General features: G+C 41.4%; 2 protein-coding genes across 3 annotated transcripts; both read left to right on the top strand.

The window, feature by feature from the left end:
• The first annotated feature begins 220 nt into the window (after window positions 1–220).
• LOC133026471 (zinc finger protein 37-like) lies at window positions 221–7,881 on the top strand. 2 transcript variants are annotated; one of them, XM_061093377.1, is made up of 12 exons: window positions 221–383; window positions 1,762–1,927; window positions 2,047–2,504; window positions 3,335–3,509; window positions 3,878–3,924; window positions 4,265–4,430; window positions 4,532–4,612; window positions 4,755–4,826; window positions 4,912–4,998; window positions 5,094–5,156; window positions 5,417–5,659; window positions 6,627–7,881. In XM_061093377.1, exons 1-12 carry the CDS (start codon window positions 375–377, stop codon window positions 7,409–7,411), a joined length of 2,352 nt encoding a protein of 783 aa, XP_060949360.1. In that variant the 5' UTR covers window positions 221–374; the 3' UTR covers window positions 7,412–7,881. The 2 variants fall into 2 exon arrangements, with proteins under 2 accessions (XP_060949360.1, XP_060949352.1); XM_061093369.1 differs by having other exon boundaries at window positions 4,265–4,436.
• Window positions 7,882–9,449: 1,568 nt separating this feature from the next.
• On the top strand, window positions 9,450–23,353 carry LOC133015667 (zinc finger protein 658B-like). Its single transcript, XM_061082922.1, has 11 exons — window positions 9,450–9,566; window positions 11,148–11,775; window positions 12,985–13,122; window positions 13,221–13,478; window positions 13,600–14,204; window positions 18,699–18,819; window positions 19,066–20,018; window positions 20,485–20,683; window positions 20,773–20,840; window positions 20,883–20,952; window positions 21,788–23,353. Exons 1-11 carry the CDS (start codon window positions 9,558–9,560, stop codon window positions 22,486–22,488), a joined length of 3,750 nt encoding a protein of 1,249 aa, XP_060938905.1. The 5' UTR covers window positions 9,450–9,557; the 3' UTR covers window positions 22,489–23,353.
• Window positions 23,354–23,364: the final 11 nt, after the last annotated feature.

Raw genomic sequence — 23,364 nt, 5'->3', positions numbered from 1 at the left:
TGCGCCCTCCAGCCGGTGACCTAAAAAACGAAAAGAAGGGAAAAAAGCAGTTGAAGAAGAAGTGGTGTCGTATCAGAGTTTAGTTTATAGAAACACAGAGAGAGAGAGACAGGCAGACAGAGAGACAGGCAGACAGGCAGGGAGACAGAGAGACAGGCAGACAGGCAGACAGGCAGACAGAGAGACAGGCAGACAGGCAGGCAGACAGACAGGGAGACAGAGAGACAGACAGGAAGACAGACAGGCAGACAGACAGGAGGTGTAGTCCATGACAGCTGATCCGTCCAACAACACCACCACCACTCTTCTTCTTCGCTGCCTGTCCGTCCTGCTCCTCCTATGACAGCCATCACACCCGGCGGTCACGTCGCACTATGTTCCAGGTAACGTAGCTGCTGCTCGGGGCGGATCTCAGCCCGGTTCCTGGATCCTTTTCCCCGCAGAGGGACAGAAGAAGTTAGCCTGTTAGCCGCGGGTCCTCCTCCGGCCTAACACCGGTCTACATGTCCCCGAAGCCCCGTTAGCTCCAGCGTTTAGCATTAGCTCTCACCAGAATATAGGGAATAGCTTTAATGCTAGCTGGTTAGCTGATGGCGTTTGTTGTAAACTAACTCTTCACTCTCCACTTGATTTAAACCCCTTAAATGTTAAGGTGGTAAAGAATCATAACAATCATAACGTGATGATTATAGTAAGTTTATTAAAGGCTGCACTGGCTTGTTATTGCTGACATGCATTTAAGACTATATGGATATATATTAAGGGTGAAACAACTGACTTCTTATAAATAGCTAATCATAACTTTAAGATAGATACATGTTAGCCTGGAATAGTAAATATTAAATCAAATGCATTGCTGAATGGGGAGTGTTTGCAGGAGTTTTGTATTGAGGTGCATTATTTTGACTTTACCCAGTGTGTATATGTGTCTCTCTGCAAAGGTACTGCCACAGTAAAACACTACATACAAGTACAAGTAGGAGTTTATTACTGGCCAGCAAGGTGCTGCAGTTCCCCAAAAGCACTATCAAAATAACTGTATTTTTAAAGATCATGTTATCAGCTGTTGTGATATGTTGCACGTCTATAAACTGAAAGTGTGTTGACAGAGGATTGTGTGAGAGGAAGAAGCCCTCATCACCATCAGACCTGAGGCTGATTGGCTTTAGGAAAACATTAAATCAGACATTTACATTTGCATATAAAGAACTGACATGTATGCACCACCAGATGAAACCCACCACCCTCATTTAGGGGTGGGAATTGGCAAAAATGTGACTATTCAATAGTATTGCGATATTTGGGCCACGATTCAATAGTATTGCGATTCTGCGATATATTGCGATACTGCAAGTATTGCGATTCGATTCTGCGATATATTGCGATTCATGTCCCCCATATTATTCAAAGGCAGTACAAAAAATTAGGAAAATGAGACTACTCAACTCACTTCAAATGTCACATTCAATTTTGTGAACAACATTGTCTTCTACACATTAACTGAAGTGCAAAAACGTTGTCCTTGAACATTCAGGACACAGGACCTATGTAATTATTTTCTGAATAGGAGACCTCTCACATGAACACTGAGCTCAATCATATAAATAAGAGTAACCTAGAGCTTCAATCAAATTGAGACCTGCAAGGTCTAGATACTGGACAGAATAGATTTTTTCCCCCACCACTACCCTCATTACCACTGCCCTGTGGTTTGTTGCTGGTTACTGAGTGTGAGCGTCTCTGTCCTAAATGTCTTCATAGGATCCTGAACTCCAAGATCCGTTGAGTCTCGGTGAAAATTATGACGAGCGGAACTCACATCACAATCCCAAAAAAGCACAAGCAAGTCCTGACTTTGATTGTGAGACACCGGAGATTCATGTCATCATCAAAGAGGAAGAGGACGGCTGGACTGTGAGTGATAATCGTGAGTGGAACATCTTCAATATCAGCATCCATCTCCTTATTTAGACAACACACACACACAGTTACTCAGTCATGATTAGTCACATTTGGTTCCGCTTTGCTTTGTTGTGTTCGATACAGATGAGAGCTACTGCTCAGGGGGAGAAAAAGAGGAAACTTCAGCACAAAGGAAAGACAGCTCCAGTTCAAACGATGAAAAGCGACTTCAGAGAGTTGATCCCGTGGAGAAAAGCTCAGAGGAGTCGAGTGGCCCTGCTCTCCTCGACCAGAGCTCCTCTGCCAGAGACGGGCGGAAGAGACACATTCTCATTGACCCTGATGCCAAACCTGAGCTCTCCTGTGTTTACTGGAAGGTGCCGGAACATGAGACGGTGGATGAGGGCACTATCACAGGAGAGAAATCTGTCTCCTTCCCGGTCTGTGAGACGACCCTCAGTCACAAAAGGAACATGAGCTCCCGCCAGAGAACACATGCTGAGGACGGCTGTTGTGTCCCGGACCAGAGCGGAAAACAAAGCACATCTTTGCCAACAGAGGCGGAACTACACGAGACCAAAACACCAGCACTTTGCCAAACAGTATGTATAAATACATAGTTTTTTAACAACATGCAAAAATGATTCATAATCTCTTTTCTCTTGTGTGTTTTTTACTGATCTAGTAGTTGTGTAGTAGTGTCACCAAAAAGGTTCAGTGTGGTTGAGGTCAGGTGACTGTGGAGGATGAGACATTGATGCCCAGGACTCATTGATCTTCTTAGGTCTTCAAGTAGTTCTCACGCTGCTTGGAGGTGTGTGTGTGGGGTTAATATCCTGCTGCAATATGAATCCTTCTCTGCAGAGATGCAAATCAGAGGGTATAGCATGTCTCTGTGGTACTGGGGGGTCTTTTTGCAGATGTTGTCAAAGCACCCCGGTCTCTGAATATTCCTGGACAACTAATTATCTCTCCTGTTTGTCTCCTTACATGAACCCTTCAGTCGCTGCCATGAATCTCAAACATGGATTAATCATTAAATAGGAAGTTTTCTCACTCATCTACTGTTAAATGTTGTTTTTTATTAGCTTCACCTTGTTTCACCTCCTGGGTCAGTGGCCTGACCTATGTCCCATATCCTTCTTTCTCAGTTTTAGTTTTTTCCTTTAGCAAATTCTATGTTGCATATGTCCTCTGGATGCATCTTTCACTTTGTTTAGTTCGATTTAAAATGCTTTTACGATCAAACATTACAGCAAAAGTAAGAGAGATTTTGGTTACATGAACATACACAAGGACCAAGGCTTTTTTCCTCTTTGGATCCTAAATAAGATGTCATGTGTCTCCACTTCCTGTCAGATTGACTTGGTGGAGTGAATACTCCTAAAATAATTTACATTAATAACCATATCTCACTGTGTTCTGTACGTAGGATTCACCTGAGCACAAGCCCCTTGTATCACATGGACTCAAAAGGGCATCTTCAAACTTGGAAGGACAAACCCTCCACCTGACTGTTCGTCTGCAGGCCGGAGAAGAGGAGGAACAAGATGACGAAATCGGAGGTTTAATCAACTCCGATGGAGAAGTGGTTGAATGGAATGCAAGTAAGTTATTCATTACAACATCCTGACTGAAAGCACTCACTTCTGCAAATACTACACATTTGTCTACTGAAGGAACTTATTGTGTTTCAGCTTCCCATGGAAGTTTTAAAGATTATTTGGGGAAGAATATTTTAAATAGGAGTTGGAAAAGAGGCACATTCTAGACATCAACAACCCCATACATTTAAATTCTTAAATTCATGATGACTCTGCTGTTCATGCTGTTCTTTTCTGTCGTCATGTTCACGCTAACTGTTTAATGGTTGGTTGTTACTCACCACATTACCAAAATATGGATTTATTTTTACATTTACTTTATTCTTCAGCCTGTCGGGTGTATTTGAGCCTGATCATTTTGCTTTTTGCAGGTCCTGACCGAAGCTCTGATTGCACAGAAAATCCTCAGCAGAGCAAGGTAATTTATATAAAGATAATTTATTAATTCCACAATGCAAATGGATAAACAGAAAAAAAAAATGTAGCTCTGGAGCTTCCATAGTTTGTCAACGGGGACGTCTAGACATGACTAGATGACAATGTACTTCTTAAAAAACTTAGTAAACACAGGAGCTGGTCTTCAGGTTCACTGATGGTTAGATAAAGTAAACAGATTAATAATTATCCTGAACCAGTTCCATTTGCAGTAGAGCTAACTGTCATAATAATGTAACTAACTCTGCTGTGTATTCAGTGCTAAAGTGCTGTTTACTCAGGGAGGGTATAATTCTGATGGTTTTTAATGATTATGATCACAGGGTGTCAGCTTGTCCGAGTCTCAGCTGCAAAGCCAAAGCCAGAGAGACAACAGTAGTCCAACGCTCATCATGGAAGTTGTGTCTGTGGGAGACGATGAAGAAAGGGAAGAAGGGGAGGAGAAAGAGAGAGTAGTAAAGATGGCAACCGTTTCCCCTTTTTACCGTGGTAAACGTAAATCAGAAGGAATAATAAAAAACTGTTCAGGTTGTGTTTATGATAGTTGTCTCGGTTCTGATGTGATATTTTCCTCCACGTGACGTTTGCAGGAAAGAGACACAGAAGAAAGAAAAAGGTTTCAGAGATAAAATCAAGGAGCGTCTCCGATAAACAGGTTCCTGCAAATCCTGGTGAGTCGACATGATGAGGTTTCAGAGGAGACGCAATAAGATTCGTTTTATGACACTCTGTTACTCAGAAGTCATTCATTACCATAAAGTGTGTTGCTTTCCATACTGAAATATCTCCTGCCGTTCTTTTTATATCATCAAGCAAAGAGAAGAGGCAGAAGAAAGATTTCAGAAACACCAGCGTTGTCTGAAGATTTGGAGGCAGAGCCTGGAAGTGAGTGTTCCTGTGGACTTTTTATGGAGATTGTGTTTATTTATCTGACAGTGTTGGTTATAATATCTTTTGTTTTTAATTATAGTATCAAGGCGTACCCGAAGGAAGATCAATTTCCCCACCGTAGTGGAATCAGAAACCCCAAACCCCAAAACTGTACCTCGTGCCACAGGTAGGACAAAATCAAATTTGGTTCACTAGTACGGTTGAGTTTTTATTGAGGTGAAACTTCTTTTACACATTACAACATATTATTCTATTTGACAGCAAAGCGACCTTACAAAAAACGGAAAGAATCCAAACAATCTGCTGAAGGAGGTGGAAGAACTGGTAAGAGCAAGTGAAATGTCAACACAGGCAGTAACACTCACTGCCTGCAGGTGGCGCACTTACATTGCAGCAGTTATAACTTTTCCACAAACATGGTTACTGTTGTTTAAGGTGGATTTTAACACACTGGTGCATGTAAATTGTTCATGATTCCAGCAAGTTTGGTTTAACTCCGTGATTAAAAGTCTGCAAAGTCATTTTGTAATCGTTGCTCTTGCAGCCTAACGTTGTAATTTCACACAAGTTTTTCGCCCACTCAGGAAAGAAGAACCCTGGCAGGAAGATGGTTCGTGTGCCAGTGGAAATACCTCCTGAGCTCCTGAAGACGCCCAAAGAAAAGATCGAGTACCACTGCTCCGTGTGTGGCAAGGAATTTCCTCACGCCTACAAACTGGAGAGGCACGAGCTGGTCCACACAGGAGAGAAACCGTACAACTGCTCCATCTGTGGCCGGGGCTTCAACCAGAAGGGAAACCTCAAAACGCACTACAAAGTCCACTTAGGTGAGATCTTTAAACCATTTGACCAGGAGGCTCAAGTTTTTTTAGAACTTTATTGAAGAGAAACACAAACATTCCTTGACAACATCACAAATTATATATGACAGACTGATTAGTGAAAAATAATAAAGAAGTAAAGAAATAAGTGGACAGTTAAGACATTCCATCGTACCACAGGATTCCCCTCAGTTAGAGAGGTATCCTGCAATAGGTAGCCACCTCCTCACAAAAACATCAGACCTTAATTGTAATTGAGCAGTTAAAGCCTCCATTCTATACACCTCCCTCAGCTTCTGTTTCCACTGTGCCACTGTAGGTGGCTGTGGATTCAACCATTTTGTTGTCACCATTTTCCTAGCAGTCATCAGAGTATATGTAACAAGTGCTCTTGGTCTCTTGTGTACATGCCTTCAGGAGTTAGATCGAAAAGAAACTGACTTGGGGTGAATAGTATATTTATTCCCAAAACTTTATCTATCTCGCTCTTTATCCCCTTCCAGAAAGGAAGCATCATTGGGCAGTCCCAAAATATGTGTGAGTGGTATATCAGTCCTTTTTTATTAGGTAAATCTAAACAAATGAACATTTCTTGGAAATGACATGCAAAAAATAAGACTATCAAGATGTAACACACGTGTTTGTGAATGGTAAATGGATGGATTGGTGCTTTTCCAGTCTTATTGACCCCTCAGAGTGCTTTACAGGACAAGTTGCATTCACACACACCAGCAATTTTTCTAGATGATGACAGACCATTCATGTACTGTCTGAAAATCCACTGGAGGTTCAGTCTCTTAACCAAAGACACCTTGGAACACCGACTTTTTCGTTATTTTGCTCAAAATCAGTCGAAGAACTTTGAAATTCATGGTTATAAACCAAATATATGTTAAAGTTAAATCCTAATTAATGCAAATGTTATTTCTGGAGAAATGAAAACAAACTTTGTCTCGTCCTCGTCTCTCTGAAGGTAGTAAAGGCGTCGTGGACTTTGACGATGAGGTGAATCCCATCGCGTCTGAACTCTCTGAATACTTAAAGTCTCTGCCGGGGGAGTCCAGGATCAGATCGTCCCTCCATTGCCTGGACTGTGGGAAAGACTTTGAGAGTCAGTCTGATTTACAAGCCCACCACATTACCGCACACACACCGACAGCTGCTGAACCGGACACCGTGGAGCACAGCACATCGCAGCTTCTCTTCTGCCGTCGCTGCGGTGTTCAGTTCCACGAAAAGGAAAAGCTGGAAGAACACATGAAGTCTCACGTCAAGGAGAAGCCCTACCCGTGTCCTGACTGTGGCAAGAGGTTCATCAATGAGAGCTACATCCAAATCCACCAGCGCATCCACACCGGGGAGAGACCCTTCCTCTGCTCGCAGTGCGGCAGAGGCTTCCACACGGCGTCCTCTCTCAAGCTGCACGAGATGCAGCACTCCGAGGAACGGCCGTTCGCCTGTTCCATTTGCACGAAGACCTTCCGGATAAACTCTTACCTGACAGCACACTACCAGACCCACATAAAAGACAGGCCCTTCATTTGCAGTGTGTGTGGGAAAGGCTACTCTCGAGCCGAGGAGCTGAAGGTGCACCACAGGCTGCACACCGGAGAGAGACCCTACGAGTGCGGAGAATGTGGGAAGAGCTTCATTTACCGGCAGGGTCTGAGGCAGCATCAGCGCACACACGCTGGAAGACGCATCGGACCGACCCGACAGCTGGGCCGACCCAAGCAACAGGCCCAACTGGACGTCTAACGGTTGCTCTATTTGTCTATTTCTATGTTGTTAACTGTGCTTAAAGATATTGCAGTAAAAGTGCAGTAAAAGTTCCTTCCATTCCTCCGACCTACAGTGTAGACGATTATTGTTTCTAGCAAATATCCGCGACAGAGTCTGTGTGAAGATTAATTTGGAAGCTTTCTGTGTTGTCTTTCCAGTATTCATGTTTTTTATCCATAACTCTAGTAGCCCATCTGTACAATTCCAGTGCCTTTGTATCCTGCATGCCAAATATCAATATTTGATGTTAAAAAAATTATGCACAATATCCATTATTTTGAAATCTATGTTTTCAGAAATCTGTTACTTTTTGCCGCGTTTGAAATATTGTTTCTTTACATCTTGAAATATGAGGATTATCTTTCTACAATCAACTTGTAGATCGTCCTTTGAGAGTTGATATTAAAAGCACAACATGACACACTGAACTAAAACATCAGCAAGCACTCACCGCCTTCGACTTGTTAATGATGTCTTTGTCTTGTATCATAATTATTAACAACACATGTAGTGATTTTTGACACTGATTCAAAGGGATCTTTAATAACGACAGCAGATTTCATTTTAGGGAAAACCCCCCCAACAATCTTGTGTATTTTACTGTGAAGCACAAATTTTAACATCACTTTGGCTCCAGAGAAAAACTCAGAAGATGTTCAGAGCCTTCAGGTCAATGTGCCTCTGTACGAAATTAAAAGGTTAATCCATTGTATAGTTATTAATATATTTCAGTTTGGATTGACAGGGTGACATTGCTTTCGTAGAGTAACATTACAAGACTACAATTTTGTAGTGAAAACTTATCTCTACAAATAATATAAAGCAGAAGGATTCATCCCGATCACATCTGTGATTTTCACCCATTATCTTATTGTTTAATCCGCTGTTTAACCCCAGATAATCATTTTCTACATCATCAATACAGATAATGTCCATTCAGCTCATTATATGACGTCTGTGGCTGTAACACTGATCATTCAGTTTGGTCATAACTTTTCAGTTTGGTCGGTTGGTTATTTTATTGTTCACTTTGTTCAATTTAAATTTGACCACTTTATTCTGTGCAATTTCAATCTTCCAATCACGTTTATTTAATTTGCCCTGTCAGATATATTCCTCATTTCTGAATTGCCGGGTGGACATATGGCTGTTTTTTTTTTATTATCCAATTAAAATTGATGTTCATTTGAATGATCGAATATCGAGGAGCTGTAGGATGAAACTTTTGAGTTTGGGTGGATGTAGCATTAATAACAAGGATCTACCAGTGCAACATTTGTGCAAATTACATAATTCAACAGCTTCTGGTTCATTTATGATAAGTTAGATGAATTTGAACAAACGAGGACACGTTCTATATCATTAGAAGTATCACAGCAGTCAGTGCAGAACATGTTTGCATCGGTTTTACAGGATAAAAGGAAATGGACAAAAACTCAGGTCACTCATATAAAACCACATGGTTACTATATGGTCCCAGAGGATTTCATATTAACTGGTCATTAGCCAATGTGATCACACTTTTATTCTTATTTTGCAATCACAATAATCACAACCTATCTAGAAAGAGGGGTATTCCTGGAAGATGAAAATAACAAGCCATAAAAATAAGGCTTGTTAACAGTGACTACATATTAATACGAATATATTTTGAAATATTAGTGTATACATCTATTTACTATGAAGCAATGATTTATAATATGAATATTCCCTATAATAAATCTTCAAATATCTTGGCATTAATGTGGACATGGGGATGTCATGTAAGTGTATGTTTTTAAGGTTAAAACAAAATTGATTAGTTGTGAGATCCATGTGTAATTCTATAAAAACATTATTTAACATTTCTTCCAGATTTAAAATGTTAAAACTTATAATATTTCACATATCCCAGCAGGTGTCAGCTTGGTTTTCCTTGTTTTCCTCTGACCAACCTGGCAACCCTGCACCTCGCCCACCTCCCCCTGTGCTAGCTCCTCATGCTAACAGCCTCCACAGCCTCCACACACACACACAGACACACAACCCTCTACACACTGTGTGTTCTACACCCACTTCCACTGTGGACATGACGGGACTCGTGGAAGTGAGTTCAAGTCAACGTCCTGGTTTTTAATCCGCCATGGATCCGGTGAGCTGAATGTCATTACCTCTCAATGTAGCATGCTAGCTAGCCCTCAGCTAACCGACCCTTTAGCTAGCACACCTGTTAGCTCTGTTTTGCTAACTCCAGAGAAACGTGTCCTGTGCAGAGAAGAGGCTTTACGACACGTGGTACATGTTGTGACGTGTGTAAACATGAACACAGGCATGTTGTTAAAATATTAAAATACAGTTAAATGATGTAAACATGATGTGATGCAGCAATAAAACACAAATATCACTAAGTACTGCTCACTGAGAACTATAACATACCTGAGTGGGAACAGTTTACTTTAAAAACACACCTGAGTTTGTTCCTGGTCTATAACTACTAATAGAGTATTAACTATTATTAATTAATTACACTTTTATTTGTTTTCAACCAAAGCAGAATATTATTTAAGTCACGTTTATTTATGCAGCACATTTCATGTATAATTTCATATTTATTATATACTATATATACTGTACTATTTTTATATACTGTCTAGCAATAACATTACCATCATATCATCAGTACTATTACCATCATCTTGCCACTGCACCTTATCTACCTATTTATCTTGTGTTTCTGTTTTTATTCTTTCTACCTCAATATTTTTTATTTTATTCTATTGTATTGTATTTTAGTGTATTCAAATATACCGGCTGCTATGACGACTTAATTTGCCTTCGGGGATGAAAAAAGTACTCTATCTATCTATCTATCTATCTATCTATCTATCTATCTATCTATCTATCTATCTATCTATCTATCTATCTATCTATCTATCTATACAAGTGTAAACTTAATGTTACGGTGGCTGAGAGAGCTCAATGTACTGCACATTAAGAAAACACATGCAAATAGAGAACAAACGTGTGCAAATTGAGAAAACAAAGTTAATGTTTCCAGGGGACCGGAAAAAGTGACGGACCTGGCTGTAGTTCAATGCTTTGTGAAGATCCATCACCACTGATGAGCAGCTAACTCCAATCAGAATCAGAATCAGAAGTATTTTATTGCCAAGTACGTTTACACATACAAGGAATTTGCTCTGGATATTGGTGCATACAATGAACATAGAAACATAAAAACGCAATAAATGCAACATACATAGGAGAGCAATACAAAATAGGAAACCAGTATATATTTACTCACTGTTTACTTCTTATTTACTCACTTTTTACCAATATTTATACAAAGTAACATTTATTTTGACATAAACATTTCTGAATAAAAATATATAACAGATAAAACATATAAAAAGTGAAGTAAAAAGTGAAATGCTAAATGCAAAACAGTGAACAGTGTCAGATTGCAATATGCAATGTAATGCAGTATAATATAATATGATATGATATAATGTGTTAATTTAACACATCCTAGAGGTGTGGGGGTGGAATAAAAGTCAGAGTCAGGTGGGGGTCCCGGGCCTTGTTGATAAGGCCAACTGCAGTCGGGAAGAAGCTCAAAGAGTTTGTGACCCGGGTGGGACCGACTTCACATGTGCATTTGTCTTGAACATACTTGTTTTTTTTTTTACATGGGCCTACTAAGTTTATATTTACTTTATTTCACTCTGTTTAGGAATCATCTGCATCTGTCCTCTGCCGATGTGGAACCGAGTCTGATCATTTACCCGAGTGCAACATCAGTGATGTCCCTTACATGGATAGAAACCGACCCGGACGTGGCGATGGAAGGGACTGTGCTCGAGATCAGAGCATATCTGAGACTGACTGGGAAATAGTTTCAGTACAGATTCAAACTGGGGAGGAAGAGAGTCAAGAAGCTTCTGAGGTCACAGTTCAGACGAGAGAAGGATTCACACTTCATTCTGGTGACAAGGACAATCCCCCTGCAGCAGAAGAACCTGGAACACCACACAAGATTTGGAGGAAACAGCTCAGAACTCGAAGGCATATGTGCCAAAAGGCCAAGAAACACCAAAGAGGAGTTAAACCGTACAAATGTGTCCACTGTCGGAAGCGGTTCACCTTTCAGAACCCTCTAATCCTGCACCTACGGAGTCACTCGGTGAGGAAGCCGTTTGTCTGCCCGGTCTGTGGGATGAACTTTTATCTGATGAGACACGTCAGGTCTCATTTGACCAAACACACTATAAACACCAGCGTCATGTTGGAGGTGCAAGAGGAAGCAGAGACAGAAAATGGTTTGATCAACTCAGGAGGAGAATGGGATCCGACCAACTCTGGTAAGAACATGTTATTTGTTATATTAGTTTGGTTCCTATCCCATCCATTAACATGGAGGGGTTCCTTCTTGGTCCCAGAGAAGGAGGCTAATGGCTACTTGATGAAACCTTGACCCTCTGGAAACCGAAACCGAAACAACAATTAGCTTGAAGATGCTAAATGCTTTGTAGAGTGTGATACGTCATCGCATTAAATAAATACCTGCACATTACACATTGATTAATTTCTTATGTACAGTTATCGATAATTGCAGATTTAAGTATAAATCTACTTTATTTCATTTTTACTAACAACAGTTGAATTTACCAACAGACTCAGAGAAACCTTCCCCTTCACCTGAAGAGGCAAAACTATTAGAGGAGCACGTGAAACAAGATCACGAATCAAAGAAACCAGAGTTATGTATCTCCATACATTAAAAGACCATGAATCTGTGCACAAGGCTCTGAGGCTGGACTGGTGATCCCAGTGCGATAAAGGTTTCCAGACTTCAAAGGAACTGGATAACCATGTGCACACAGGAGAGAAACCGTTACCATGCATTGTATGTGGAAAAAGGTTCCAGCAGAAATCTCACTCTCTTGCGTGTGTGGAGTCACTGACTAAATGTTGTAAATCAAGTCGTCTAGGAACACTTACACTCAAAGGCTTCTTCTAAACAAATAAAGATTAACTTGTGTTTACACAACTTTACAGAGGGTAAATAGTTTGAGTAGGTTCAGATTTGCATTGTCTCGTGCAAACACTTCATTGGGCTTCAAATATTGAGACTAGAGCCCGATCGATTGATCAGTTAGCTGATAAAAATCGGCCGATGAGCCTTTTACACACATAATTGCACTATTGTTGTTTTATTTTTCTCTTCAGCTGTATATATTTATATTAAGATACATATATTTTACATTTTTGGTTGTAATTACTTGAGCATTGCTAGAAGAGAGCCTGTGACTCAAGCATTTCATTGCCAGCAACTGCTTAATGTTATTGTTGTGCATTTGATAAAAAAAATCTTGAATATTGAATCTTGTGCAGGTATGGACGGTGGGCTCCCTGAGTATTGAACTCTATAACCATATTCTTTTTTTTAATCTTTCCTTTAATCAAAAGTTGTTTAAGTTGTAATAATATCCAGTAACAAAACAATCACTTCGGTTTGGGAACATTAAATGATCTCCAGCATGATATTGTTACTGTGACTTCTTCTGTAGCTCCGCCCTCAGAGCTGGATCTCAGCTCACATCGGCCACAGGAGAAAATGCTCCTGAGCAAGAGAGCTGCAGAGATTATTCACCATGTTGAGCCGACTCCTACAATACCGGCCCTGGATCACAGCCCAGCACCTGAAGGTGAGTCAGATTGAGCTTGAGTTTTCAGTATTAATAGAACATCACCTTAGACTCATTGCTTTCTCATATTTTCACTTGCTTGTGTTTTTCTTCCTAAGGACCAACTCCAGAACGGCAAGAATCTGAGGATGAACAGCCTCTGGAAAACCCTTCAGTGGAGCCGAGACACTACCAGGGGCCGCACCGACCCAAGAAGAAGGCCAACTGTCCGACCTGTGGAAAAGTCTTCCCTCACAACTCGGGTCTGAGGCGACACCTTGTGATTCACTCGGGTAAAAAACCATACAAGTGCTTCATATGTGGCAGAGGATTCACCCAGAGCGGAAACCTCAAAACTCACATGAAGGTCCACAAAGGTCAGAGTTTACAAGAAGTCTAACTCTTTCTTTTTAATACACATGTGTATTATCATTTGTTTTACAGTTCAGAAAGTGGCAAATGTTAGAGAAATAACTGTTTGTTTGTCTTTTCTCACAGGAGAGGTAAAGATCTGGTCATTAGTTCGAGAGACTCCCCCGAAAGCCGCTCCTGTGACAGTCCATGTGTGTGGAGAGTGTGGGATGGAGTTCCCTCAGAAACAACAGCTGGAAGAACACAGAGACACTCACAAGAAGCCTTACGCGTGTCCTGACTGCACCAAGACATTCAAAGACAAGTATTATTTAAAACAGCACATGCGCACTCACGCCGTAGAGCCAACGTTTCTCTGTTCCGAGTGCGGAAAGAGCTGCGTCTCTGCAGGTTCTCTCCGAAAACACGAGTTGACGCACACTGGAGAGAAGAATTTCCACTGCGTCCAGTGTGGGAGGACATTTGCACAATCCTCCCACCTCAACGTGCACCTGAAAACTCACACGGGCGAGCGGCCTCATCTCTGCTCCATCTGCGGCAAAAGCTACGCCAGAGCATCGGCTCTGAAAGTTCACCTACGAGTTCACACCGGGGAGAAACCCTACACGTGTGATAAGTGTGGCAAGTGCTTCCATTACGATCAAGGTTATCGAAAGCATCTGAAGAATCACAACAAGAAGCCGAAGCCCCCAACAAAACCTCTGGGGAGACCCAAACAGCAGCCGTTAGTGGTGAATAATCAATGATGTCACCGGGGAAGTTTACAGTAATCTGACAGACAAGAAAATACTAAATATAATACACTTTATTACTCTGTGCACTTAAATATCTTTCACATAACACCTGACATCTATTGCATACAGCTGATATCTATTGCACTTCTGTCCGTCCTGAGAGAGGGATCCCTCACATGTGTCTCTCTGAGGTTTCTACGTATTTTTACCTGTGAAAAGGGTTTTTAGTAGTTTTTCCTTACTCTTGTTGAGGGTTAAGGACAGAGGATGTCACACAATGTTAAAGCCCTATGAGACGAATTGTTATTTGTGAATGTGGGCTATACAAATAAACTTGATTGATTGATTGATAACAAGCAATGTGGTAGTAATCATGTAACAGTTTGTCTAGTGTACAGTTGGCTCCATTGTTTCTTGTTTGAACTATAGTGTTAAACAAAGTAAATCATGTTATTGTGAATCATTTGTTTCTGTGTGTTTCTATTTGTGATTCACCTGAACTCGACTTACAATCGATTCTATCTCACAATTTGACTCCACAAATCACAGAATATTTGAATATATGAAATCATTTAATTTAAGCACCTAATTACTCAAAATAGACTTGTTTTATATGAACCATAAAACCCTTTTTTTCTATCATGAAGCTTCCTGCTTCTTGGTCTCATTAACCCAAATCATTTTTATTCCTCTGCAATGTCTTCAAATATAAAAAGTTTCCTGATTCGTTCACAGTTTAATATTCCATACGTTTGACCAAGGACTACAATTCTGACGTACCTTTACGCTTTTATACTTTTCTTGAGAATTTTTATTTTAGGCATATTTTCTATTACAGCACTACATCTATTTGATTAGTAAATATGTACATAACAGACTCAGATTATTAATAAGATCATATGAATTAATAAATGGTAAATGGATTTGTATTTATATAGCGCTTTTCTAGTCTGATGATGACCACTCAAAGCGCTTCACAGTACAGTTTCACATTCACCCATTCATACAGTGCATCTATTCGCAGCACTTAGTTATTCTATGGGGGGCCATTCAGGGTTCAGCATCTTGCCCAAGGACACTTGCATGCACAACCATCGCATGCAGATGGTTCAGACTGGGGATCGAACCGCCGACCTTCAGTTTGGAGGACGACCACTCTACCCCTCAGCCACAGCCGCCCAAATAAAGTGTGATTTATTCATTCTCTTTATTTTGGTCCACGGATTCAATTCAAATTTGGCACAAAGCGAAGTTAAAAAAACTAAGTAGAGCAAAACAGATATATAGTTTGATCAGAAAGGTTTTGGCTGAAGCAATAGGTCAATATGTATTATTATTATAGATTATATATATATATAAATATAGGACATAATTGGCGCAGTGGACAATGACTGTGGACTATAGTGGATTGGATCCCATCTTGATGGTGGACTGCTTGAAATATAGTATTGCAGTTATCCTTCTGTATATTTACCCTCATCGATGCTGCTAAAACCTTTATCCTGATGTTTTTTTCCTACACTTGACATCTATTGCACTTGTGTCCGTCCTGGGAGAGGGATCCTCACATGTGTCTCTCTGAGGTTTCTACGTATATTTACCTGTTAAAAGGGTTTTAAGTATTTTGTCCTGACTCTTGCTGAGGGTTAAGGACAGAGGATGTCTCACCATGTTAAGATAGATAGATAGATAGATAGATAGATAGATAGATAGATAGATAGATAGATAGATAGATAGATAGATAGATAGATAGATAGATAGATAGATAGATAGATAGATAGATAGATAGATAGATAGATAGATAGATAGATAGATAGATAGATAGATAGATAGATAGATAGATAGATAGATAGATAGATATTTAGATAGATTACTTTATTCATCCCCGAAGGGAAATTAAGCCGTCATAGCAGCCAGTATATTTGAATACAATAAAATACAATACAATAAAATAAAAAACATTGAGGTAGAAAGAATAAAAAATAGAAACACAAGATAAATAGGTAGATAAGGTGCAGTGGCAAGATGATGGTAATACTACTGATGATATGATGGTAATGTTATTGTTAGACAGTATATAAAGATAGTACAGTATATATAGTATATAATATAACATAATATATATTTATATATGATAGTAATTATACCAATATAATAGCAGTATATAGTAATACTGGCAGCAACAGTATATAAAATAAAAATAGTATTCATATAATAATAATAATTATAATTATGTATACACATGTATAAAGCCCTATGAGACAAATTGTGATTTGTGAATATGGGCCATACAAATAAAAATGTGATTGATTGATTGATAAAGAAGTTAGAAATCAGAATGTGTAGCAGACGTTTTATTATTATTGGGGCTTTTATTGTGATTGAAAAGCCCACCGGAAGTGTCGGTGTCAGTGTGAGTAGCTAGCAGCTACAGAGGTTATCATCACAGCCTCCCGCAGACTGAACTCCAGACACAAGTTCCCTCCGGACACTATCCGGACCCTCTCCGGACCCGCTGCTCGAACCCGCTGCTCGGGGACATGATCCCGAAGTAGAGACATGAGCGAGGCTTGTGGAGAAACTTCTGCCGAGCGACCAGTGTCTACCTGCCGGGGAGAATCTGATGCTGAGGTGGGTCCCAGTCTCTATTGTCTGTGGGAAGCTAGCTGGGGTAGCGACTGGGAGGCTCCCGGTAGATCTGTCACCTCCACGCCGGACTCTGGTGCACCTCTGCTGGGTGCAGCTGGAGCTCGGAGTGGCTGGTGGTGGTGGAGGTGGTGGTGGAGGAGGGGGGGCGGCTAATCGTTAGCTAATTGCTAACGGGCTAGTGGACGCCATGTCTGTGGCTAGCGGGCTCCGGAGCAGCTCTGTGGCCGGAGGGCTGGTCACATCCCCCCGGCGGAGGAGGCTCCTGCAGAGGTCAAACCCCGGAGCCCGCTGCAGACCGACTCCTCCGGGGGTTTAACACCTCATCGAGTCGGGTTAGGAAACAACAGGTTCCTCAGTGGTCGCTGGGGAAAAGTTAAAATCATAAATAATAATAAAAGCATGAACCCCCCCCCCCCAAACCGTAGCCCCCTGTGGAAGCTAATGCTACCGAGCTAGCTGGGCTGCTCAGATCTGTGCATTCACATCCGAACCGTTATTATGACAGCGTGCACACTGCAATTACACAATTATAACATCGTAATTACACTGTTGCTTCAGGTTGTAAACGGTCCCTCGGGTGTAAAGGCCCAGGCAGGTTCTCTGTCTCCTGTCACAGAGAAGCATCCGCCCTGCTGAAGTGTCCTTGAGCAGGACAATGGATGTGTCTTCTTCCAGCTGGAGCCCCACAACCACACACACACACACACACACATCCTCAGCATGGACATCCACTGCTGGATGCTAGAGCTGAACAACAACAACAACAACAACAAATAGAAGCACAAGCACATGAATCTTTTAGAGGCTTATCTTCATAACTGATCACAACAACATAAATAACATCTCACGTTATCACTTAATCCATCATGTATTTTATCGACTGATAGTTATACTATTACTATTATCCATAATAAAGTCCAAAATGATGGATTCAATTTGCTTTAACCAGCAAACGTTTGAAATTTTTGCTTGAAAAATTACAATTGTCGACATAATTAATGCGCTATAAATTGAGGGTGGCTGTGGCTGAGGGGTAGAGTGGTCCTCCTTCAACCTGAAGGCCGGCGGCTCGATCCCCAGTCTGAACCATCTGAATGCAGAAGTGTCCTTGGGCAAGATGCTGAACCCTGAATGGCCCCCCATAGAATAACTAAGTGCTGCTAATAGATGCACTGTATGAATGGGTGAATGTGAAACTGTACTGTAAAGCGCTTTGAGTGGTCATCATCAGACTAGAAAAGCGCTATATAAATACAAATTTTATAAATGAAGGGCGGCTGTGGCTGAGGGGTAGAGTGGTCGTCCTCCAACCTGAAGGTCGGCGGTTCGATCCCCAGTCTGAACCATCTGAATGCAGAAGTGTCCTTGGGCAAGATGCTGAACCCTCAATAGCCCCCCATAGAATAACAAAGTGCTGCTAATAGATGCACTGTATGAATGTGTGTGTGAATGGGTGAATGTGAAACTGTACTGTAAAGCGCTTTGAGTGGTCATCATCAGACTAGAAAAGCGCTATATAAATACAAATCCATTTACCATTTACTTATTGCTAAATCGAGCAGTAGTTTCAGCCCAGAATTATCTGATATATTAATTAATAACACCAGTTTGTAAGAAGTTTTGAATTAATTCTCTTAAGCTTGTTATCCTTGTTGTAAAAATCTATAAAACTGAAGTCAGCTTAAATATTGTGATGGATTTATCTCGTGAAACTCTTTGTTTATCGATGTGTATCTTAGTCTCAAAATCGTAGTATTATATTTATAGAATTGACATATCGTACGTATTGAATACTTGTTTACTGACTCAGATTTTTTCACCTCTTTAAGGTTGTACATCTGAGAGATGGGCTCTGAAAACCCAGACGACTTCGGACCAGCTGTGATCCTCGCGGAGGAAGATCACCAGGAAATAGGAGGTCTGATCAACTCTGACGGGGAGGAGGTCGATTTCTCAGATCTCGGTGAGTAAAATGTAAAAATGACAGCGTAACAAATGATTAATAACTAGATAAATTGAAGATATTGGCCCAATGTCATGTCTCATGGTATCAGTGCTCTTTCTATTATTTTCGATTTAAAATCTTTAAAGCTCTCGTTGATCTGTTTTATCTGTAAGAAACTTTAATGTATTATTCCAGAAAATGATTCTTCCACTGACTTGTATACAGAACTGAAAAAGCTTTCTTCTTCATGTACGTCTCCTACAGGAGAGAGTGCCGTCCCCGGTATCGTGATTCCCGAATCTCCCTCAAAGACATTCGATCTCACAGAGAATGAAAAACCAGCATCTCTCCACAGCTGCTCAGTGTGCGGCAAAGACTTTCCCTACGCCTCCAAACTTCAACGCCACCTACGCACGCACTCCGGAGAGAGGCCCTTCCCCTGCTCCATGTGCGAGAAGAGATTTCCCGAGAAGGGGCTGCTCATGATCCACGAAAGGGTCCACACGGGGGAGAAGCCGTTCCCATGCACTTTCTGCGAGAAACGCTTTGCGAGTCAGGGGGAGCTGCGGCTCCACCGGCGGACGCACACCGGCGAGCGGCCGTACCACTGCTCCATCTGTCTGAAGAGCTTCTCTCGTCACTGGCACCTGAAAACACACTTAGAGGCGATGCACTCGGAGGTGGTCGCCGGCTTCATAAGGAAGAAGTTTCCGTGTTCGGACTGCGACAAGAGCTGCAACTCAGCGGCCGAGCTGAGGGATCATCAGAGGACTCACACCGGAGAGAGGCCCTACCAGTGCTCCTTCTGTGACAAACGTTTTGCCTTGTCCGGTACTCTGGTGAGACATGAGCGTCTCCACACCGGCATCACACCGTACCACTGCTCTGACTGTGGGAAGACATTCGCGCAGCAGTGGACGCTGACAACACACATGCGGACGCACACAGGAGAGAAACCCTACAGCTGCACACAGTGCGACAAGTCGTTTGTAGCGCCCGGAGAGCTGCGGAGACACACCAGGATTCACACCGGGGAGAAGCCGTACACCTGCAGCGACTGCGGCCGGCACTTCTCTCTGGCAGGAACTCTCCGAAACCACAAACGCTCGTGTACACAGAACAAAAGTGAATCCGATTCAGGCGTCATCTCAGACCCAGTTCAAGCTCCAGTTGGTGAATCGTCCCAGAAAGACCTGAGCGACGACATCAGTGCTGAGGTAGGGACAATTTACAGCAGTGTCAAAGTGAAACCAGAGTGTTAGATCCAGAGTGATATAGATTTTGTGGGACCGATGCTAACATTATAATTGGTAATGATTCTTAAGATATAGGCATCAAACACTTATTACAAAGAAATGTAACTAAGGCCTGATATTCCACAATTTAACCATAAACTTCATTATAATTTACTACAGGTAAAAAGAAAACACAAATACAACCAAATATATAGAACTTAAATTATATCTGTAACAATAAGTCTGTAAAAGGCTCATAACATCAACCAAGTTCATCAATCGACTGATATATCAATATTTTCTCAATACAACCATCTCCAACAAATGTTTACACCATTTACACAATCCTGCATTTAAATAATTTAAAAACGTGTGATTGTGAATCTGATTTGACTGAACCTATCTTGTCTGTTTGCCTTCATTTGTCCTTCTGAACCTGTTTTTTAAGGTGTCAGACACACAGAGTTCACCCAGTTCAGAGGAGCCCTGTCCTCTGGAGGGTCTCAACTGTGACAAAGCAGCTCAGTGTGAAAATACCCAGAGGGAACCAAAGGTACAGCAGCAGGAGCAGCAGCAGGAGGTGGCAGCAACCAGTCCACAAATGAATGTAATCGTGAAGGAGGAGGAAGAAGAGGAACCTTTGTGTGGTACAAATTCCTTCAGTCACAGTCAATTAAAAGAAATACAAATACATTTAATGATGATTTTAACTGCAACACGTTGTTTCCATCAGTAGAAGAAGCTCCTGAGCAGATGTCTGGGAGTGAAGATTGTACCATGACAGAGGAAACTGAAGAGGAGGAGGAGGAGGAAGAGGAGGAGGAGGAGGAGCAGGAGGAGGAGCAGCAGCAGCAGGAGGAGGAGAGCAGGACAGATATCAGGATTACAGTGAAAGAAGAAGAGGAACCTGATAACAGTGAGAACATTACTTTACAGGATTGAAAAGGCCGGCAAATTGAAGAGGCTGTTATTGTGTATAGTTTTTGCAAAGATCTCGATTCAGACTGAAACCATCTAATAAGGAAATGGTTGAATCTGTTTCCCATCACAAAGTTAAAGGTTGTTTTCTTCTGACACTACAGCAACAGCCTGAGCTAAACTGCATCCAACTTAAAGTCAGAGCCCAACTGAATTTCATGTGTGGAATTACCACGTGTGGCTGCAGAGGCCACTGTTGATACTGCAAAAGTAACATAGTGTTCCTTCACTTCACCTAAAGATCAAATCAACAGACTCCTCAATGACTAATTTAATTGACTACAGCTAATTAATGTTAATTCTGTGATTTAGCCAAGCCGCAAAATCCAAAACTCAATAAATCCTACTTCTCTGTGCATCATTTGTCTCACAGCTCAAGATAGTTTCTAAGAAGAAGAACCATCACTTTTTACTATTTCGATATTTAAAAGTGTCTGTTTGCAGTTGAATCTGCCTGTGTAGTTTGAAAATATACCATGCACATGTAGTTAATGGGGAATATATAAAATATTATATAGATAGTAATGTCTTAACCCTAAAGTTATGTAGGCTATGACTTCTCCTTATCTGGAGGATATAATGCTATTACACAACTGAAAAAAGGTTGAATATCTAATCATTGCATTTTTGGGAACTCATTTCCTCATTCTTAAATCTTGCACCTTGTTGGATTCCATAGAAACCATTGCTTTCACCTTTTTACTAATTTATTTATTTATTTGATTCAGTGTTTCTCATCAGCCTGTTTCAACTCTCTCCATTTGTGTTTCCAGTGTCTGAAGAGGATCCCGATTGTGTTGCTAACAGTGAAAAAGACAGTCCTCCATCCTCACCAGTGGAGGATCCTTTGACCAACAATCAGACAAAGAGCTCTTACTGTTGTGGGCTCTGTGGAAGAGACTGTCACAAGATGTCCGCGCTGCAGATCCACATGAGAATCCACTCGGGAGAGAAACCCTTTCAGTGCTCTCTGTGTGGGAAGCAGTTCACCCAGAAAGGTCAACTCAAAGGTCACCAGAAAGTCCACACGGGGGAGAAACCCTTCTCCTGCCCGGACTGCGGGAAGAGCTTCGCCCATTCGGGGGCGATGAACAGACACCGACTCACGCACACGGGGGAGAGGCCTTACCACTGCTCCGTGTGCGACAGGAGCTTCAACCAGTCCGGCCGCTTGAGGGAGCATGAGAAAATCCACTTCGGGGAGAAGTTCGACTGCCCCGAGTGCGAAAAGAGTTTCACGCGAGCCTCAAGCCTCAAGAACCATTTCCGGCTCCACACGGGGGAGAGGCCGTACGGCTGCGACGTCTGTGGGAGAGGATTCAGCCGCTCGCAGAGCCTGAGGCTGCACAAACGTAAACACGAGCTGATACAGACTGAGGAGGAGTCTGCGTCCAGTGTGAAGAACGATGAATTCTCACAGAGCGACGATGACTCTCCGATTAATATGTGTATAACGGACAAAAACGACTTATAATGTATTTATGTAAACCATACAGGTACGTGCCAGTAGTACTATGAAAGTACAGGAGTTCAGGCAGCTGAACGTGAACTGAGCGAGCAGTAACTACCTCTGTGTATAGACAGTTATTAAACCTATATGTGGTGTTTCACCCAAAAAGTATTTAAGCTAAAAAATATTTAACTCCCAGAAAAGACAAATGAAGAAACAGACACAAAACATGTTGATGTTCAGCGACAGGCGACAACGATACAATGATGATGTACCACAAATACAACTCAATAAAAATCTCGGGTACTGTTTAGACGATACACTTTAGAGATCATACTTGCTCTTGTTTATCACTCTTACCTATATTAGTTGCATTTGAACATCATAGTATTTATGGTAGTACAGATGTGTCATTTAAGGTTTGTGATTTCACTTTGTCCATGCAGTATTCTTATTGAAATTAATCGTGTATGTGGAAATTGGACTGAAGAATAGTTGATGTTTTTGTATCCGATGTTGCTGTGGCCAATGAGATGTGAAGGAATCATGTGAAACTCGATTTCATTCTTTGGTAAATGTGCCCGATGAAATGTAACAAAACAGTGGGATCCTTAATATCCATCCGGTGCTTGCCCGAAACCATTTTGCCTTAGTTGTGATGAACTCTTATCTCTGTTTTGATTTGCAGTCATTCAAGATCCAAATTGTGAATCAGGTTCACCTGGTTTAAAAAGTTCTTAAAGGCCAAGTGACTGTTGTGAAAAGAGGAATTCATCGTGATGCAAAAAGCTGATAATTTGAAGCCATGTAGATGGTTCATTTTGCCCCGTGCTGCCTCTGTCTAATTGTATGGAACGTGTTATACTGAACAATAAAAGTATAAATACCACAGTGTTTGTT

This window comes from Limanda limanda, chromosome 2 (assembly GCF_963576545.1).
Source record: "Limanda limanda chromosome 2, fLimLim1.1, whole genome shotgun sequence".
In the NCBI taxonomy this organism is placed as follows: domain Eukaryota; kingdom Metazoa; phylum Chordata; class Actinopteri; order Pleuronectiformes; family Pleuronectidae; genus Limanda; species Limanda limanda.
Note: the sequence above shows the minus strand (reverse complement) of the source record. Positions and strands in the feature narration are given on the sequence as shown.

What these genes read in the sequence shown, in the direction of transcription:
- LOC133026471 (XM_061093369.1), top strand. An exon ending in AGTGGTTGAATGGAATGCAA is followed by an intron (nt 3,510 to 3,877) that starts GTAAGTTATTCA and finishes TGCTTTTTGCAG; the next exon opens with GTCCTGACCGAAGCTCTGAT. An exon ending in CCCTTTTTACCGTGGTAAAC is followed by an intron (nt 4,437 to 4,531) that starts GTAAATCAGAAG and finishes TGACGTTTGCAG; the next exon opens with GAAAGAGACACAGAAGAAAG.
- LOC133015667 (XM_061082922.1), top strand. An exon ending in CCAAACAGCAGCCGTTAGTG is followed by an intron (nt 14,205 to 18,698) that starts GTGAATAATCAA and finishes TTGTACATCTGA; the next exon opens with GAGATGGGCTCTGAAAACCC. An exon ending in AGGAAACTGAAGAGGAGGAG is followed by an intron (nt 20,841 to 20,882) that starts GAGGAGGAAGAG and finishes GAGGAGGAGCAG; the next exon opens with CAGCAGCAGGAGGAGGAGAG.